Here is a 21653-nt window from a genome sequence, read left to right on the forward strand (position 1 = left end):
CAGAAGTCCCACAAACACTTTTGTTATGTTTAGATTTGGGAGCAGAGGGTGCGCATTTCATTCTTTTATATCATTATTGAAAGTGCTACTGCAGCCTACGTGGCATAATTTAAGGAGACGGAGACAAAGTGAGACACAGACGAAAAATTGAGATGGAGGGTTCACCATGCTCAGAGCATTCAATCTTTCCAAGTGGCACCAGGGCTTGCAACCAGCCCGTTTAATTATTCTCAAATGGAATTTGGGGCAGAGGATAAGTTAAACCTGTGTCTTCATTAAAGTGCGTTTGGCTTCGGCTCATTTGTTTTCATGTAGCACAGGCTGTCCCGCTCATGTTTGCACAGCGATACAACAGCTGCTTTGAGTAGCTGCATGTTTTGCCACTGTATAGGTGAGATGTCTAAAGCTGGACTTGCTAGTGGATGGCTGAGATTTTATCTCTGAATCAGTTATATGGTGCAAACAACCAGGGCTTTTCTTCAGAATTCAGAACACGTACAATAATGTGTAGAAAATTGCTCTTGAATATTTATTGTGCTCATTTTCGAGAAAACAAACCTGTTGCTCTTCCCATGTAATGATGCTGCTGATTATTCATTCCGCCTCCCATCGTTTGCTCTCCCCAGTCAGTTGCTGCACGACTTTTATTCCTGCATCCCCCCTGAGAAACTCCAGAAACAGAAGGTGGCCTCCATGACTGAAATTGTCAGCAGCCAACTCTTCCAGAGACAAGGTGCGTCTTTTTTTCCCCCTCTGCTAAGCTACCAGCCAACAGCAGATTTATCGCTGTGTGGAGAATTATACAGCGATAAATTCCAGTCCAGCAACAGGACTGGGCAGACAACTGCTCCCACTGCACTTTATGACTACTAACAGTGCTCTTTGCTCTAAAGGTTTTATCTTGCTAATATGAAAAGGGTAATGTTCTGTTTCCTGTGAGACAAGCCAGTAAAACTCTGGATAAAAGCATCCGCCAAATGAGTTAAAAGGACATAATGGTGTGTATGCATGTATTTCTTATTGGGTGTACTGCAGTAAACACACACACATACTGGTCAAGTCAGGTATATTTACGTAAAACTTACGTGACTCGACATGTTAAGAGATTTTACAAATAGAAAGATAAAGCTAGCTTATCTAAATCTATTAGCTTGCATTTCGTTTTGTGTTAAGCTTTCCAAATAGTTTTGGGGTCTATGTTCTATTTAGATAAGGAAAACCGTATCAACATTTGATGCTGTTGTTCTGCCATACAATTTCAGTGCTGCTATATTCACCCCCACTGATATTACAATCAGTGCAATGGACTGCAGTCAGACACCATCTTATTACAATCAACACGCGTGGCACCTATTAATGTACTCCTCCACTGATGGTAAAGGTCACTTTAAGTCACTCTTGCTGAGATTAAACAGTCTCGAGGGCAAAATAACATTGACCTAGACGGATATTTGTTAGTCATTGTGGGTATCTGATGTTGGGGCTTTTTTGTCCTTGTGGTGTTGACATTCCCTCTCCACTCAGAATGGAAATGTCCACGAACAAGCTGAAATGAGTATACCGTTCACGGCTCGGTAGGTGTTGGTGGTGAATATAGAAAAAGATGAGACGCTGCCCATATTAATGTCACTGGAGATATCTGCTGAAAGATATCATTGAGTGTTTGTAGCAGCTAAGACGGAAGTGTTTCACTGTCATTAACATGTCACTTTTCACACCGTGCCGATTTCACTTGCAAATGATTTTCACTACATTAAGCATAATTGCCAGGGATGCATTATTTAGTCTGCATTGTACCTTTAAAGTGGACCACACATCAGTGATCACACACACTGCGTCAATCACAGTCCACCCCCTGCCTCTGCTCAGCCCTATTATGTCTGTCTAATTTTCTTGTAGCGGGTTGATAAGTGCTGGTTTCCCCTACAGAGGTCCACATGATGATGGACTGAGTGATGTGATGTTGTGGTCATGTATAATGCAGACTCGATATAGAGGATCATTATTGTACTTCTGTGGTTCAAACTGTGAGGGATTGCGGTCAACCAAATTTGGTCTGAAACCGAAGTCTGAGTGAGGCTGGGAAGGGAGACTTATTCAGTCACACCAGGGACATTGCTCCATGTCTGCTCGAATGCATTCTTATGCACTTCCCACAATACATTTGTGCTGCATTTGTTTCAGAGCAACTGTTGACGCTATTTCTGGGTCTGAATTTACTTGTGCATCTCTGTGTTTGTGCAGTGGTGTATGCTAAATGGGTGTGTGCACTGCAATGGATGTTTTTTTTTTTTTTCTGTGCCCGGTCAGTTGCTGTCAGCCAAGTCGGTAGCCAGTTCAGGATATGGTTCCTTGGTATTGATCCTGGCTCAGATGATTGATTCCCCAGGGGTTCAGGCGACAGGCTCGGCCCTCTGGCTTGCTGTCAACACGCTCAGAGTTACACTCTGTCACCTGGAAAGGAGGGAGAGAGACAGGGAGAAGAGAAGAGAAGGCAATGAAAGTAACAGGGGAGGGAGTGAAGAGGATGATGGGTAGAAAAAGGGACAGCGGAATAAAGAGAAAAGGAGCAATGGAGTTTGGGACGTCATGCCAAAATGCTATATATCAATTCTGACGAAGAATGTACTTCAAGTACTGCCATTTTTGAGAGTGCAAATGTCTCTTTTTGGAATGTATCATTTCAGATGTAAAAATGATTGAGATGGAGTCAGGCAGAGGTAAGACCAGGGAGATAAGATTCGAGGAGAAGAGACTGAGGAGGAGAGACTTGGGAAAAGAATGAGTCAGGAAACAATTTGCAAAAGAGCAGGATAGATTGAGAAGAATTGAAGAATCTCTGAAGAGGGAAAGGGAATTGTGTCTGGAAACTAAGGAAATGGGCTGATGATTGGTAAAGACTGGACAGGGACAGAGGGATAGTGAAGCAAATGGAAGGATGGATGACGGAGCAGTGGGGAGAAGGCAGAGGAAAACAGGTAACAAGGAAGTTGACAGATAAAGAGAGTGAAGGGAGCAGGTGAATGTTGTAGTGTTGAGATCGAAAAAAATAGCTCGCGGAGAGTGTAAAGATGAAGTTTGTGAGAAAGAGTGACTTGACTTGTTTTGCTATTAAACAGTCAAGCAGTGATTAAAGTTTTAAGCCTGCTCACGGTCAATCTATCAGCAAATCTACAAGCTGTTGCTCGGTGACACCTGGCTACTCTCTTTTCCTCCACCTCCAGCACGGTGCTTTTATTTATTCGTTCATTTATGCAATGGTCCAATCCGTCTCGATCCCTGCTTCACCAAATGAGGGCTGACACTCCATCTAATTGAGATGCATTTTAGCATTGGGATGCTAATCAGCGGGCTTGTATGCAGGGATGCCATTCGTCCAGGAGGCTGAAATATGCGGCAGAGCTGGATTATATATTTATAATGGTTAATGCCCCCCGGTGTCCTATCACTGCACTGCAATACATATTTAATAATCCTACCTGTCTGTCTAACTGTCTGTCTTAGCAGACCTGCCAAGCAGCTCCGTCTCCAGGGAAAAATGTCAAGCCGCTGACACCACTCCAGTGTACTGTAGGAACGGTTATGATGGAAGAGGATGGTGGGTGTGTGTGTGAGACGGGCGATCAGATGCTTGTTCATGTTTGACAGAAAGAAGGAATGAAAAATCTTAGGGATGAATAGTATTTATATTACTTTTTTTTAAAGCCATGTATAAAATGTCTGAATTTATTGGCTTTTATTTTGAATATTACGGTAAAACAATCAATAGCACAAAAAAAACTTGGTGGTAATTGGAATCCTCAAGAAAAAAACTAACCTGTGGTGCTCTGAGCCGCACGTTTGAGTTTTCCCCACAGTTTTTACGCTCATATGCTATTACGAAAAGATTTTCTGAGATGCAGTCATTCCAAAAGCACATTGTTTGCTGCAAGCTACTTAGTACTGCTAGCCTAGCCGCGCTAGACAACCCATGGCAACGAATTTAATTCTCTGCCAGGGTGGGTCTAGTTACCCTCCATAAGGCTCGAGGCTGGATTCTCCTAAAACTGGCCGGACCAATCACCATGAAGTGTAGAGTCAGAAGACGGGCGTATCGAAGTGACGACAGACGATTCTGACAGAAACAACCAGCGCACAATGAACAGTTATCTTTCGACTCGGCTTTGGCCACAGCCCTTAAAGATTTGAAGCTAAAATTCAACTTGAAAGATAAACAAAGGACGGCACTGAAGTGTTTCACTGAGAAGAAAGACGTATTTGGACTTATGCCGACCGGATATGGCAAATCCTTAATATACCAGTTAGCTCCGCGGCTCCGCTGGTTGGGAAGCTAATGGGACTTAGCCACAATCCGCCGGTGCTCTCGGAACCACGTCAGCCTATTCGTTGTGTTGATTGGTTGTATACCTACCCAATTGCTGCAGAGGGATTTGATAGACAACCTTTTAGCCCGCCTCCCTCCCTGTCGAGCTTCCCTAGACCCTTGTGCCGTCAGAAACATGGGATCGAGCATGGCTAGGCTATAGTACTGCATCTTCTGGCAGAAAACACAAGAACTTAAGGATGTGTTGAGATTAAAACCTGGATGAAGATTGGTGCAAATCAACGTGCTCCTTTCCGAGTAAAGTTTGGTAGAAAACTGGGAAAATCAGGATTCTATAAATCTTTAAATACCAGGTAGCATATAAGGTTATTTAAAAAATTGTGTGTAAGGTTAGTTTTCTGCCATTATTCTGTAGCAGAGCAGATGCTATTCATGTAATGAGGCACAGGAACATGTTCACTTGTATTCACTTTTTTTCCGACCCCAGTTTGAAATGAATATGTGTGTGTGTGTGTGTCCAACTTGCTGATTTTGTCGGTCCATGTGCTTGGTTTTCTCATGACTGGTTGCATCCATGGGCAGTGTTTGAAGGGATTGGGTTTTTTTTTCTCTCTCACTCAGAAATACTCCTCTGATTTATTCAGCATACGCTCCTGGGATTAAGGGTCTTGGCAAGCACATAGTGTATCTACACACAAACACACACAATGCGCACATACCCATGCTGGCGCACATGCATGGACAGACATGTGCATCCTGTCATATGGGTTAATCTGGTTTTGAGACAAAATTAAATTTACAGGGCGCATTATGGCTCAATTTAGGCAAATTATTATGCAGTCAGCCAGTGACTGTGACAGATTGAGAGCATCAGCACTGATAAAGGGGGTGAAAAAAAAAAGATCGAGAGATCAGGGAGAGCAAAGAGCAGAGGGACAGAGGGATGAGTCTGTCATTTTGTTTGCCCACTCATTCCCCAAAGCTGGCCAAAGTCCTTGATTCAATCCAATAACCCTGTATATTTTCGGCCAGGCCTCTGTTTCCCCTCCCTCCATCTGCACAGCTTGAGAAAAGACTGTAGTTATGTCATCCATCTTGTAGTGTATATTAAATAGATTAGAGGAAACCGATACATTTAGTATAATGCTCCTTTAAGAATAATTGCCGCAGCTGGGTGTAAAAATAACCCCCAGTGCAGAGAATCCAGAATGCTGCCCATGTTATCTCCAGTGTATGAAAGTATGTATTTGTTAATTTTTATCATATCCATAAATATAAACGCCAGCAATGTCATTACCTAAATTGCTTTTGCTTTAGTGCCACACATTATACAGTGTTATTGACATTGTTCACACTCATGTCTATATTTCCCTGCTGTGATTACTTAACAGATGCATGTCAGTGCTTGATGAATATGGATGAGTGATGTACTGTACAGTTATTATCGTCAGGATTTAATCAGTGCTGAGTGATCTCGGTTGTGCCCACATTCTCTGCCTATCAACATTAGTGACAGGTCACTTTGGGCTGCAGCCAGCAATGATGCTGAATGTGGTTTCCTATGCCGGGCATCTAAGAGAAGCTTGGTACCATCATGTAACCAAGCAGGATCTGGCTACAAATCTAGATAGCCTATAACTTCTTCAGTCCATGTGGTCAATGGTAAATTTAGGCTTTAGGCTGTCAGTACTTCAACAAATCTCCTTTTTAAAGCAAATGTACAAAGCCATTTGTTCTTTTAATATTAGAAAGATAGTGTGTAATATGTGTAAGCTGGTTAATCCGCAGGTGTTTGCACCTCAGGAGAGCAATGTTTATTGCTATGCATTTCTCCGAGCGTTCTCAGAGCAACCGGTTAAGCTGTAATTTCAACGCTGTCAGCTTTAGTGCAGCTCAGGGTGCGTGAGTGTGCGTGTGTGTGTGTTGCTTGGTGGTCCAGTAAGCCCCCATGTGCCCATATGCCGGGTCCTTAGTTATATAGACATATTAAGAGAAAGACATGTGCATCATAAAACCCATAATAGTCATATGGCAGTCCCCTCAGGCTGTTTCAAAGTGATTCTCTCTGTTCGGCTCCCCACTGAGCCTTATGAAATGAAGTATCTCTGTTTACTGCACAGCTCTTCTCTTCTCTTCTCTTCTCTTCTCTTCTCTTCTCTTCTCTTCTCTTCTCTTCTCTTCTCTTCTCTTCTCTTCTCTTCTCTTCTCTTCTCTTCTCTTCTCGCTCTAACATATTTTTTTGTGCTCAGTTCCATTACATTAGCCTTTGCTACATCACATTAAAGCTCAAGTTATACCTTGTAACTGCAATGAAATAATACTCACAAACACCCAAAAACTGACAGGCACAGATCCAGAGAACTATTGATGTTAACGGATCTTCCTGAGTCCCACAGAGTGGCCTGCAGGAGAACAAATGTGTCTCTTTGGGTGTTTGACAGCAAAGGAACCATCTGCCACAAGTGATTTTTAAATGTTGTTGTTCAGGCTGACCCTAAATAGCTGAGTTTAATATCAAGCTTCGGGTTGATGTTCCAGAAGGTTAATGAAAGTGAGAGGGCTAGTTGCTGTCACTCAGTTGCAGCAGAGACTGCCGTTCGGTAAATTGTGAATGAGAACAGCGGAAGCGAAGAGGGATGGATGAGACCTAATGGAGTAAAGTGAAAGGAGTTTAATCATTTGGGGAAATGCCTCTGTCTCACATTCTCCTGCCGTCTCATTTATATTCTGATGCTTGTGTCTGTGGGGCAATCTCATTGGAACACAGACAAGGACAGTGGAGGGACACAGTGCATGAACACTTACTGATACTTGCAGATGTGAGATTGTGTTAATGTTAAGTAGAGACGTAGGAACCTGACAGAACAGCATGGTTTGCGCATAAGCTGGCTTTCTATTGTACTGCTAAGCATGCACAATTTCTCAGGTTATCACAAAATCTGATTTCTTGGAGTATTTAAAGCTTAATCATCCCTGTTGGGATGCTGGGTTATTAGTACAGCAACAGTGATATCAGCTGAAGTGGATAACATTAAAGACAAATGATTGCAGTTTTGGAGTAAACTGGTGATAGAATAATAAAATAATACAATATAAAAAGAGATTTAGATAGTGTAAGTGGCTGCCCTGTTAATCAGTCTGAACAAATACAAAGCAGGATTTAAAAACCGAGATCAGATATAGGCTTAGCGGGAGCCAGCGGCTTGGTAATTTATTACTCTCCGATTAGAGGACACTGGGAATAAAACTGCCCATCAGTCAAAGCAGCGAGGTGGTTGACCGCGAGGCATTTGTCTGCCGTGATCCACCTTAGTTGAATTGATCAAAACGTTGTAGCAACTAATGCTACCAATAGAGTAATTGGTTGGCCAATTTAATATGGAAGATAGAGCAGAGGAGGAAGGCTGAGATGAGTGGTGGCAATTAGCGGGTGACTCATAGAGGGTGACTAAGACGGGTGGAAAGGAAGAGAAGGATAATTCACACTCTGTTTAATACACAAGCTAAAAAGATAAAAGCTGCATCCGAAAACAGCACTTAAGGGATTAAATTAACAGTATCAATGGGATCTAGTACTTGTTGTTCTTGCACCAGTTCTTTGGTTGTGTGGTAAACATAACAAACACGTTAAGTTTCTGTCTGAACTAACAAGCAAGTATCACTGATGCAGCCTAAAACACATACATTGAGATCTTTTATTGTATGTATTCAAATGTAAACTTGGGCATGAAGAATAGTATTTATGTTCAAAACGGCACCCTTTACTGTGATTGTGTTTGCTTCAGTTTTGCTGACAGCGTTTGCTCTGTGCCATGTCTTATCAGCATCATAGCAAAAAAATAAATAAAAAATCGCAATGAAAAACGTATTTTCAGGCACCATCGCCAGCGTGTGTCACCATTACTCATTAGTACAGTCTATCATCTGTAACTTATCGGCCTATAATTTCGGGAGAGCACTCATTCACACAAGCAAGACAATTTCACGCATAACTTTGAGGGGGAAAAGTTATTGTCCTACTAATCCATTTTGAAACTGCTTTTTTGCTTCTACAAATCATGCATGTCAGGTATTTTATAACCCCACCATATCCAGTCTCTGTGATTAAAAACAAGGAAATGTGAGCAGCTGAAATACAAACAGAATAAATGTACGGCTTTTTAAATTCAAGATGGTCTTTAACGATGGAGCAAGGGAATAAGTAAGAAAGGAGGGAGGATTACAAATGAAAGATGGCGGGAAAGTGGATGAGAGGAAACACCCACAGTGACATGAGAGAGACATTTAGTCATCACCAAGCGAGAACACAGTTGGCTTGGTCCCAGCCGCCTCTCACCTCTCAAGATTTACTTGTCGTTGCGCCTCCAAACCTCCTCATTATCATCTTTTCTATCAATCTGTCTTCCTGAAAGCAGAGGACAGGCAGGAGGGAAGAAAAAGGGATAGAGAGAAAGAGGGAAAAAGCTCTGATTTACATGCCTCTTAGAACCTGAGATTGCATCTCATTATCATCGGCTATAGTTTATTGTGTTTGGCTGTCAAATGGAAATAAAATGGAACACAGAAGGGATGAGCTCGCTGCTGAGCCATCAGAGCTGCTCTGTGTGTGGTGGCATGCCGGCACAAGCGGCTGTCTGCTCTCACAAACTTTGTAACCCAAACACATAACCACACTTTCACACAGGCACAAAGACGTTCAAGCACTAACACATCAAATAGCGATGAAGCACCAAATCAGACACAAAAAGGACAATTCACACTTGGGCACACAGACACACATTGGTATTAAAAGTCAAAGGTAGAGATTACGGCTAGAATAAATAGACATTTTGGGCTGAATATAGATGAGCACTTGAAGCTCTGCTGGTGTACACTCTGGATGTGTTGTGTGTTGTATAGCTGCACCTGTGTGCATGCATATGTATGCGAAAACTGACGTGCATATATACATGCACAATGATGTGTCGGTACAAACACGCGCATTTTAATGAAAACTAGAAAAGACTAAAATGCATCCCAATATTTGCCGCAAGACCTTGATTTCCATTTGTTTGTCAGTGCCTGTTGGCAAAGCTTTCTTCCACAGCATGGCTGAATCGATTTATTGCATTGTTGCACTGCAGGCTAAACCAACAACATGCAGCTAAATCATAAAGGCAAGTGGAACATAGAAGCACAGGTGTGTATAGGAAAGTGCAACCACTGCTGCTTTCACCAGTGTTAATTTTACTCACAACTGTGTGTCAAAATGTGACTTTTGCATTGTGAAATTGCTGCTAAATTTTACTTTTATCTAATTTCATATGACATATCAACCTGCCTCAAATGTGGGCAAAAATGTACCAACTGTAAACATGCTGCATCAGTGTGAATTCCTCCTTTCTGTGGTGCCCTTTGCACCACGCCTGTTTTTCTACTCCTAACTCTCCCTTACTATCACTCCTCTCACCCTTTCTTGAGCCTCCCAGGCAGCATCTCTTTTTATGCCGCTTTGCTACAAAGAAGCAGCTCGCAGGCCTCTGCAAAAATAGTTAAAGGTGTTAGGATTAGCGGTTAGACTCTTCCAATCCCAGAGGAGGATGTGGAAATGCCCAGAAGGAAGTTTTTTTCTGAGAAATTCAAGCCAGAGTAGATCTAGAACACATAGAACATGTAGTAATGTTCTTCAGTGTTACCTGTGAATGCTTTGGGCACTAAAAAGAAAATGAGACTGGTTTCAAAAACAATCTTCAGTGTGTATTTATCTCTTAGTTATTGTTTTTACTCCACTTCCACTGCTTCTCCTATGTACACTTGCACGCAGTTTTTCAAGGAAGGTAGTTCTCAGCAACTTGAAGAACTTGCCGCAGTTCTTCTGTGGATTTAGGTTATCTGTCTTGTGTTATCTCAGACTTACTTTATCATTTTGAGATCAAGGCTCTGTGGGGATCTTAAATCTGTTGCGGGACTCCAGATTCTTCTTTTCTCTGAACACAGATCTTTATAATGTCATTTATAATCTTTGTCATCGTTGTTTATCGCTGTACAACAGCTTAAACAGCTTAAAACAATATAAAACTGGCAACTGGATGATCAGCTATTTAAATATTGCACACACTTTACTGAGAAATTAATGATACTTCATAGTAAAATAAATTTGACCTGAAATGCTGTGCCAGAAAATAGCATTATGATGGACAGAACAGTATTGTAGGTTGTCGTGACAGGACAGGAAATGGAAATAGATAGGTAAAGTGCAAAATGACCATCAATTATTAACAGCCCGGTCAATTATCAGATATGATATTCAGCATTTACAATATCTGTAATGTTTGTTTGTTTGTTTTTGTTGCAAATTTTGACTCTTATTTTAAAAAAATGAATGGATTTGCACTATGCTGACTCCAATGCTGTTATCTCTCTCTCTCTGTCTATAGTCTCAAAAAATGTCCCGTCCACTATTTGTATCTGCCTGGTTACATTTCACGAAAGTTTTGGATGGACTTAATTCTATCCTAAAGTTTGTCAAGAGTTTCATTTTTACTTAAATGTACATTGGTTCCAAACATCAGTTTTTGAACTCTTTAATTACAAGTAATCTGCATTGATCCTCAAAAAAACACATTGGTTTTACCCTAAATTGGCATCAGGCATAAGAATAAATATAAAGGACAGAGTCTGTATTATAAAAAAGACCCAGAAAACATAAGTAACAGATGGAAAAATATGACCAACGCACAGATAAGAGGGACCAAAAAATGAGGTAAGGATGTGCAGACAAAGGCAGCAGACTGTGAGGAATCTAAATATGCTTTTGAAAACCCAACAAATCTAGCATTTATGCTGAGGCATCAATTGCATTTTATCAGTGAGCGACAATGACTTTGAAAGTCCCTCTATCTGAAATAAATGCTAATTTATACAGATGCTTTGGATACGGATTGACTCAGCCAATACATAAAATAAAAATCCAACTAAAATGATATCAAGTGGCATAAAAAAAGTTTTTTAGAAGTTTTAAAAATATTCCACACCTTACACCATACGCTCCTTGACACAGGTCAGAGTGAATGGTCAGCATAGTGCAGTGACCTAGAAAAAGTGTTCTTTTAAATAGCATCATCTCAAATGCACTCCTAAAGAATGACCCAGTCTCGGGTGCTGCATACTACTGTAGCTGATGTTCTTTCCCGACTGAAAGCCCTCGAGGAACACAGCGCAGTTCAAAGACGTCTCTGAGAAAGCCACCATTCAGACTGAAGCGGCCGATATTAAGATTCCTGATGTTGTTCCAGGCCAGGCAAGGTAATAAGAACTACTCGAGAAGTTATAGGCTCTGTTCTGCAGCAGTGATTGAAGACTATCCACCACAGGGTCTGGAGGAACATTATCAAGGCAGCCTGTACTTCATTTTTGATGCTCATATTTAGGAGCACTAGACGTGATTTGAAAGAAAAGCAGGACTTAAGTACAATCAAAACAGACAATACACGACCCGTCAAGGGATGCCGAGAGATGAGTGAACCATTAGGGTGCCTGAAGTGTTCTAGTTTAGTGAATTTTAAGATGGAAAGCAGCTGCTGACTCAACTAAAAGTGCTTTTGTCTACATGCACATGCTCAGCTCAGGTCATACGGAGTGTTCTCGAAGCCTGAGACTGTGGTTGTTTTTCTTCATCATGGCTGAAATTGGTCAATCAGAGATGCATCTAGTGTCAGCGAACCCCATAGAAAGGTCAACCAGTGTCGCTGTCTCTAAGAAGCACTGCTACTCCACGCTGCTACCCTTGTTTTTTGGAAGAGAGCATTACAGTTACATAAGAACCAACATTCCAGTTCTGTTTTTTTTTTTTTTGTCTTGCTGTTATGCTCTTTTTGTTTTTCTACCTCATTTTTCCAAGTAATGTTTGCTTTGTGCACCGGCTGAGAGGATAAACAGAGAAAGCGACAGAGATTAAACGTAACCTAAGACCTTCATGATTTTTCACAAAAAGCATGTGTACAATCTGCAGCTTGTCATGTGCATTAGAACTCCAAATGCTCTCCAAGTACTTGGATGCATTATTGTTATTTTTTTTTAAATTTCGATTTGACAAACTACCCAATTTGCAGTATAGTTAATTGATTCTTCCGTCTTCTTGCACATTAGCACCGGATCAGGGTGCCTGAAACTTGCAAGATTGGTTGGTTTTTCATTACGCCCGGCCCTTGTCACAATGAAAACATAAAGCACAGAATGTAGTATTATAGCACAGTTACCCTTCTAACCCCCCTCCCCACCCACCTTCTTGCTATTTCACGTTCTCTTCTCTGAACATGTTGCACCCACAAATATCAACTGCTTGATCAATATGAATAAAGAAGCAGGTGGCTTTGTGGTTATTTCACCGGGGAATGGGAGTTCACGGGTCCACAGGTTTTAATGGTACATTCAGCCCAGAAGGCAGATGGATTAATTCTCAAGCTTGCACACACAACAATACTGCTACAACACACAACCCATTGTTTTCTGTATCTGAAAGGACAAAAGATGATGAGTTTCTGCTTTGATGGATTAAACAGATTTAGCAGGGTTTCTACACTTAATGCTGGCAGCATCTAAAACACCGTCTCTCTCAGGGCACAAACCAGGAGGCCTCGCTATAAGATGTTCTTTAATGTTGACAGAGAAACATTTTTATGTGAAATTTGACACTTTACATGATATTAAATACATTAAACAGAAATTTAAATGCAGTGCGCAAGTGGTCTTCTTTTGTGAATTTGAGAAAAATTACTGTTATTATAGGAAAAGAATAAAATTTAGTCAATGGTGCACCAAAGTTTTTGTGTTGTTTAGTTGGTGACAAATTTTCTCCCGTTGAGGTTATCCACACTCTCATCAAGTTTAAAGGACCGTGATCAGATGGTGTGACCAACACTCAGACGTTCCTTTGACCAGTGACTGCAAAAGGCCACCGAGAAATTTTAGCTTCATTCCAATGCAACAGATGACGAGGGGAAGACAGGAATATGTGGCTGGCACACTGATTGCTGGCATGCCAATAGGCAGGGATTTGAATGTCCACAACTTCATCAGTTTTTGGATAAGAAATCATTTCAGCCGGCATGGTATGACAAACGGTCTTTGGCTTGATGCTCTGGATGGACATGTCAGTGAAATGTCATATTATAAGATTCTGTTCACCAACTTCGCTAAGGCCTTGAGAAAGTATCAACAACCTTATTTACTCCGTGCATTTCAGGTGTGTGACTCCTTACTAACTTCAGATTTCTGGTCTGTGACTTCACTCTCGATCTGCCCATTATCCTTTCCAGTGAAACGTGGATTTCATTGTTTCATGGCATCCAGTCTGTTGTAGAAACATTGGGTGTTTGAACAACAAATAATTTCTATAATGTAGAAAAGAATGGATAGAATTTAATAAATTATTTTTGTTGTTTGATGGTACTAAGATGTGTTTCATTCAAACCTCCTCCTCATCCTGTTGGATTTGCTGCACCTGTCCTGGCCCCTCCTCCATCCCCTCCTCTTACTCCTCCCTCCGTTTCCGAGTCATTAAGGGCATTCAGTGACTCATGCATTTTCCCCTTGTCTCTCTCTGATCCCCTCCTTCCTCCCTTCATGTTTGTGTGATAGAGTGACTGTTGTGACGAGGGTCCACTCAGCAGGCGTACAGCCTTGGCTCAGTTAATAATGGAACTAACGAGCATCAGCCCAAATGAGCTTTTAATGGGCTCTGTCTACCTGCAGCTAGAAAGAGAGGGATGGAGTGAAGGAGCTGGCAGGCAAAAAGATGGAGAAGAAGAAGAAGATGACAAGATAGGGAGAGGGCAAGGTACTCAAGTAGCAAAAATAAAAAGGATCAGTTAATGGTAAAGCACATTATAGAAATCATCATTTCTCACTTTAAAAATGCACATCAACAGTTAAAAGTCATTATGCCTAATAAGTTGCTCCGCTGACTTTTTAATAATAAAACATATATGGACTGAATAGAAGGATGGAATTAAGGGACTATTCCAGAGGTTTCTTGCAGCGATCAGGCCAGTAAATCCTTTGTGCTTCCAGCTTACATTTCGGGCAGCCGTTTCATAATTAATGCAAGTGCAGAATAATTTTTCTTACCTTCTAGGGGATCACTGGTTTCAATTAATTTAAGTATGCTATCAAAATCAACTCACATCCACTTGAAATTTGCTCAACATAGCTAATGCATCCCAATGAAACGCATGTCTGCACGTTTTTTTGTCAAACTCACTTAATTTCGGAGTTTTATTAAAATTAAAATTGCGGCGTGACCTGTAGATCGTTGTGCATTCAAGTGATGAAGTGAAGGTCTTACAACAACGCTTCTCCATTGAGCTGCCACACAGCATTCTGTTCAGAAGCTGTGATGTTTGGAATCTCAAGACACTCATATAAAACACTCATCAGATATAGATGTCATAAACGCATTGTAGCGTTTTGATGGTTGGTTTGAGTTGTTTTGTTGACCTCAGTCTCAAGGACAGTCTTTGATAGACAAGAGCGCATAAACACATCATTCCTCGATATCAAACTCTTACCTCGCACAGAGGTGGAAAGTCTGCACACTAGCAGAAAGTTTGCCATGAGATCTGTGTTTTAGAAGACAACGCACAGGATTTTAAGGTGATTAAGATGACTATTTTATTTGAAAGTCTGGGCAAGATTGTGGATGTTGTGGAAAATGACTGCCACTGACAGCAGATGTAAGCATATTGCAGTAGGTAGTTACAAAATATGGCATAACTCTTTAATAGTCAGTGTTTTAATATCTGTCATAGCAATAGTGGTAAAATCGCCACTCTCACCATTAAAGCATCAAATTACAAAGCAACGTGCAGTTTCTTTTTTGGTAGGACACAACTCCACAACACATATGGGAAAAAAAATTCCACCATTGGGTATTCTTAGATGAGTAGCGTTCAAAAATTGATACAATTCGTCAAAGTGCCAAAGATTTACATATAATGCACATCTATTAATGTACTCACAGCTTCTTTTACACCAATTTCCATTAGAGTTCTTTTACTATTTCTGGGATTTCCTATAGCTCCCAGAATGACATTGGAAAATCTCCAAAAAAGAGCTGAGAGCATTTAACATCCACAAAAGATATACTGAGTGGTTAAGCACCGTTGTGGATAGCATAATAATTGTATGAAATAAATTTCTTCATGTGTGGTAGATTTAGCTGTGTATATTGTAACGGTGTCCTTGTTTTCTCAGTCATTTCTCACTGACAGTTTTTTTTTTTTGTTCCCATAATTACTGTTGATGTATTGCATGTATGATGAAATTAACTCACAAATTAAATACAGGTTCAGATTGATCAGAGAGAAGGGAAGGAGGAAGTGTCGGGCCTTGGTGATTGATGTGTTGACTGTGTATCTGACGGAGCAGCTGACACGCATTGAACTGCAAATAGACACTTGATTGATATTACTCCATTGTGCAGTCTGGGGTTAGATTTGAATTTCTTCTTCAGGGTCCAGTGGCATCATTACTCATAGCTGTGTGGGTGCAGCTGTCTCCACAGGTGCTGCACCGATTTGATGTAAAGGCTCGGGTTTCGGGTTTGAAGGGATTTTCAGAGTGGAGTAACATTAAATTGAATCTCGATGCTGTGCCGTACTTTAGATGTTTGTTTCTACACTTCTTAAGACTGAAAGAAATAACTGAAAAAATAGTTTTTACGCGTACTGTCTAATGCTAGACAGTTTTTCCAATTTTTTTCTCAAGTAAAAGGTGGATTCTGGAGAAAGATGAGGTTTAGCCAGTTGAAAGTGCTCAGTAGGCCGTTCAGGCTCACTTTATTTGGCTGTGTTCAAACACCTGCTACTTTTTCTGTGGACATGCAGCTAGCAGCCTGTGAGAAAACAACTGCCTGAATTCCACAAAAACTGCACTGGATTATTATTGCTATCTTGACCTTTGACCTTTGTTTACTATAGTGTATGTGCATATTAAACCTGCCATCTCTTACCATGCATGCTTTTGCTCCTACAGAGTGCCGTGATGTGCTGTTACCCATGATGCTGCGGGAGCTGAGCGGGGCCCTGGCTACTATGGCTGACGGGCCTCACGATGAGAGAAGAAACAGTTTGGAGCTGCTCAACAACATTCTAGAGGTCCTCAGCAGGGACAACGTGGTGAGATACACAGCAGCCATTTATATACTACATGTTTATATGCACTTTGTTTCATGTTTTGAAATTGTGGATGTGCATGTAGGATATTTTGCACATTAGAGATTTTTCACACAAACTCTTCAGCACATTTTAGTATTTTTGTGAATAATTCTTTGGTCGGGAATGTTTTATATTTAGTGTGAGATGTTCACTCTTGACTGGGATTGTAGCTGCTGAAGCAAAGCAATTCCAAATTTGTAAAGGACAAATGAAGTAATTATTTATCATAGTAAAACATAATGTTAACACACCCATTATGTACACACTGAGATCTGACCTTTTGGGCCATTTGTGAATTTGATTATGTAATTGCAGTTGATTTATCAATGTAGTGTTGTGGGAACATTTATATGGGATTTTTTTTTTTGCCTTTTTACATTATCACCTTTCCTTTCCTTATCTGTCTTTGTAACTTCTTTCATTTTGAGTATTTCTGTGTCATTTTAACCAGTATGCAAAAAAACCCACTCCCAATCTTTTGCACAGCAGCTGTGTGGTGGAAATGTGCCTTTTTTCCATTTGCAGTTCCATTTTCCCACGGATACAATCAGATGTTGATGGGAAACAAAATTACATACCAAGTGGTCACTTGAGATGCAGCGCACGTGACTCAACCTGATTCCAGGAGCAAGCAGCAACAACACCAACTACAATAGTTATTGTAGACACCATCTGCATGCATAAAAATACTAAATGGTTAAAAAAAACATAAAAGCACCCAGCTCACCAGCATAATCATACTAAACACTGCTGTAGGTGCTTTCAGCTGACATAGAGCAGTTCACAGTGAGCTTTATCAGGGAAAGGTGAGAGTAAAAATGATTCAGCCCACGCATTAGAAGACATTTCCTTTATCTTATTCATTTGATCTTCCTCATCACTGGATGAATTTGATCTTCCCCTGAGCTCTGTGCAAACCCAGTGGAATTTGTCTTTAAAAGAGGAGACAGCCTTAAGCTGTTTTGTCTTCACTCATCCACTCGTGCAATGAAGCAGGCCTTGACCAATTAGAATCTAATTGATTTAGTTTCACACATGTTGCTGAATGTTAGTCTGTAGAAACAGAATCCAGTTAGCTTTTGAACTGAGCACATGCATACACACAACAAATACATCACTGGCATCCAGCTGAGGGCTTTTTAATTGCTTCTGCAAGTTGTTGACGACCTGCAGCGTCTTTGAAGTGAAGGTATGGCTTTTTCAGCTCTATTTATTTGGATGCACTAATGAAGCGTGAGCTTAGAGAAGACAGCGAGAGGATCGAGCTGGAAGAGAACAAATTGATGAATGTGCAGTGGAGGGAATTTGATTAGATGAATTTGCATTGGTTGGATATACTGTAAAAACAAAAGCAGGTGGGGACAGAGTGTCAAATGAACATGACAGGTGCAAATGTAATCATGCACAGACCACGGAACCAGTGACGCACAGCCTCGTAAAATTTTTCTGTCTAGCAACCTGAGGGGGAAAAAGTCTGTATTTGGGCGACGTATAGGCGTCAAAATGTAGATTATGGTAGTATTTGCAGGAATTTGCACACAAACACACACATAGATTTGTTATCTGGATGAAAAAGCAAACTAGGTTGGATTCATTTTTAAAATCGCCCCAGGACAAATGAGCTTGAGCAGGAAAGGCCAGAGAAATGAACATCGCTCATGGCTATGCAAATAGGATGAAAAAGCTGCATGGAAAAGCAGAACCCAAGTTAACAGCTAAACAGACAGAGGCAAGAATGTTTATTTCATAGACGATATGGTGGAGGGATTTCGCAACAAGGCAATAGAGAGGGAGAGAGAGACCAGGCAGAAGAAGTAGGAACAGCAGAAGTAGTGGAAGAGGAGGTGATAGGGGACGATGGCGCCTCCTCTCCTCCACCTCTTGTTTTCTGCACCCTCCCTCCTTTGTTTTTCACCCTTCTCTTTTCCTCGCTCTGGGTGGTACCTGATTAAATTGTCACACCACAGATGTCTCCAAACCAGAGAGAGAGAGAGAGACTCAGAAAGGGAAACAGAGATTGAAGATGATGCGATAAGCAGATGCTCATGTCTGCGGGAGAGTTTCTGTTGAATTTCTAAGTAACTTTGTTACTTTTGTGTGTGTGTGTGTGCAGTTGTATGCATGTGTGTGATGAAGTGAGGATACTAACAGAGAAAGACGGCAACACATGGCTTGCCAGAGCTTTCCCACAACCCCCACAACAATGTTTTCTGTTTTTCTTGTTTATATCGTTGCTAGTAGAGATGATAAACCGGCCTGGCTACAGTTTGGAATAAATGAACAGAGGGTAAACTTCAGGAGAGAGGGAGAGAGAAAGCACTATGCCTCTCATCCCTTGTTCTTACTGCTCTGAGACTGCTGTCTGAGAAACTCTTTCCAGGAGACCAAAATACCTGCAGTGAGCCAGAAAGATTTAAGCTTATTTAGGAACAACAGCTGCGCCTCAACCTAACTATGCGAGTGTGTGGTGGTCTGAAATGGAAATGGTATGCAAGATGACACGCACACGCTTTCTCTGTTGTTTATCTTGTCTGCGTCCTGTGGCTGTGAGTCAGTGTATTTAATGTGGTTTAATCATATCTACCCGATTCTCATCAGGCCCTTCAAATCATCTGCTGTCAGGCCAGAACACACACACACACACACACTCACACACAGAGATGGAAAGGAGAGACGTGTTTAAAACTTTGAACTTTCGCTCCTTTTACCTACTTCTGTTATTTTTGGACCTTCAGTCTTTTTTTTTTTAATGCGTTGCTGATCAGCTCACTCAAGGACACGCATACTTATATTTAGGTCGGATTACACTGACAGGGTTGTACACAAACGCGAGCACACTCACAGTTGCACCCTGCAGCAATTGTGCTAAGGTGTGTTTGGATGTAGCAGATGCTTCAGTAGTGAGTTACTATCCCCAGGCAAATCTGAGTCAGCTTCTATTCACCGGCTTTACTGCAGCATAATGTGTCTGTGTGTGTGTGTGTGTGTGTGTGTGTGTGTGTGTGTGTGTGTGTGTTTTCAGTGCTCATGCCATGTCTCTGTGATGTAGCATGTTTTCCATGTGTGTGTATGCTTTTAAAGAAGCTTTGGCCTACATTTTTCATGTCTACATCATTATTTAGACCACATTTCTCTTGCCCTGCAGGCTTCACAGGCCTTCAAACACAAGCTCCTAAATATTTCGCCTTTAAAAGCCACCTTCCAATATGTATTTATTTTAGAATCAATATTTATATAATAATAATACATTTTATTTGCTTTTCAAAAATACTCAGATACTTTACATAGTGACAATTATAAAATCTGCTAACATTAAAACAGAGGAACGTCGTAAAACAAGTCATAAAACACATCATAAAATAAATTAATATTATATATTAAAAGCAGTGTCAGTATTTACAGAAGAATATTATTTATTGATACTGTGATAAGAGAGTTTGTATCATCTGAAATATTAAGGTAAATCTATACTGTCTTTTGCGGGTCTTTACGACTGATGTTCCTGACTTATTTGAGTGCTTCAGGTCTAAAAGAATGATAAAAGGGAGCATAAAATTCTCTAATCTAATTGTGGGTCTTCATATTCATATAGAAATTTATTTTGAAAGTATTGCCGTGAAACATCCCCACTATGCACAGAATGGTTATTCAATAATACTGATGTATTTACTTTCAAATCTCTACATTTCTGAATTTTGGCTTTAACTAAATTATTAGAAAAAGACTATTATGCTATAAAATTGCTTTGATTGAAAATCTATGTTACTTACTGCTGGTTTAAAAAAACAGAACGAATTACAAGCAGACGTTGGTATTTCCATTTAATGAATTCTGTGTAAAAGTGTGCTGTTAAACATTTTTCAAACATTTTTAAAAATCATATCAGGGTAAAGGGTATCGCCACCTCTTGGCTTCGAATTAAATGGATTTAAATGGAGTATGAAATGAAAGGTAGCAAGCACCTACTCAGATGAAACTCAGTGAGACTGACTAGCGGAGCGTGAACTGAAAGTCCAGCCATGGTTAATGCACTAAATGTGTTCAAGTGTGAACACCACCTGAAGGCAGCCCACATGACATAGCATTCTGATATTATACGCAAAATCAGCTTCATATTCCAGATTTAAGTTTGCTTTTTCAAATCTGTAGACTCTCTGTAACCATGAAGCAGTAATCTGGCCTGAGACAAGTCTGAGCACCAAGACAGACTATTAATAACATCTTGTCCCCTTTGTTTCCTTCGGCACAAATGGAGGAAATGAAACATGGCAGTAAAGTGGCTTCAAAGGAGATGGAGGTATAGAAAGAGGAAAGCAGGTCTGCACAGAAAATCCACATTAATGTGTCAGAAGCCTTTCACAGTTAATATACAACCACGCTGAGGATGATTAAGTGAATGCTCTGGAGAGGCTCGTTTTCTGAGAAGGGGAAAAACCTCAGATTCAGAAAACTTTATTCTCTTTCTTGTATCGTTTGATCCACCGTCCATTTAGAACCACAGTCAAGCTTAAGCTTATTGTGCGAACTTGGTTGTCTGTAGGCCAAGGAGAGTTCACACGGGGGCAAAATGACAGCACAGATAAAACCTGATAAGTCTTAAGTTTTGTAGAGGAGATGTTCTGAGACATTTATGGAACCAGGGCCAAAGTCATTATTCCCTATGGATGTTTTTTGAACAGGGCAGGAGCTGTTCTGAATCTGTCTGTGGTTTTTGAGTATTAGTACACCTGAGAAAATCTAACAAATCTCTTGTTTATCTTGTTTTTTTTCCCTCTTTTATCTTCCCCTTTCTCTGTTTTCTCTTTCTCCTCCTCCACCACACTCCTGTACTTTGACTATGCTTCTCTCAGGGGGAAACATTTCAACATATCCAGGACATTGTGGTATCTCTGCTGAGAATCATAAACCGGACAGTCATCACGATGGGTCGAGATCACGCTCTGATCGTAAGTACATGCAGCTTTTCATGTAGGTCTTATATGCTGAGCTCTATTGAAGTGCACGAGTCTGTCTCGCGTCTTCAAGCTTTTGTCTGTTCACGCAATGTTATTCAAATTAGATTTACAGGAAAGCAGCTCCATCTAATCCTGTTTGAAATTCAATGTCGCTCTGGAACACAAAGTATGTTGACAACA

The 21653-nt window shown here is 40.7% G+C and overlaps 1 protein-coding gene across 1 annotated transcript in view; it reads left to right on the plus strand.

The window, feature by feature from the left end:
• The window catches only part of LOC110957763 (dedicator of cytokinesis protein 2), a 98321-nt gene that overhangs the window by 24460 nt on the left and 52208 nt on the right, over nucleotides 1-21653 (plus strand). Inside the window, exons 24-26 of the mRNA XM_022203956.2 lie at nucleotides 627-733; nucleotides 16337-16479; nucleotides 21369-21464. Of these exons, the coding sequence (XP_022059648.2) occupies nucleotides 627-733; nucleotides 16337-16479; nucleotides 21369-21464 (346 nt within the window). The remainder of the gene's footprint in view (nucleotides 1-626; nucleotides 734-16336; nucleotides 16480-21368; nucleotides 21465-21653) is intronic.

This window comes from Acanthochromis polyacanthus, chromosome 10 (genome assembly GCF_021347895.1).
Source record: "Acanthochromis polyacanthus isolate Apoly-LR-REF ecotype Palm Island chromosome 10, KAUST_Apoly_ChrSc, whole genome shotgun sequence".
In the NCBI taxonomy this organism is placed as follows: Eukaryota; Metazoa; Chordata; class Actinopteri; family Pomacentridae; genus Acanthochromis; species Acanthochromis polyacanthus.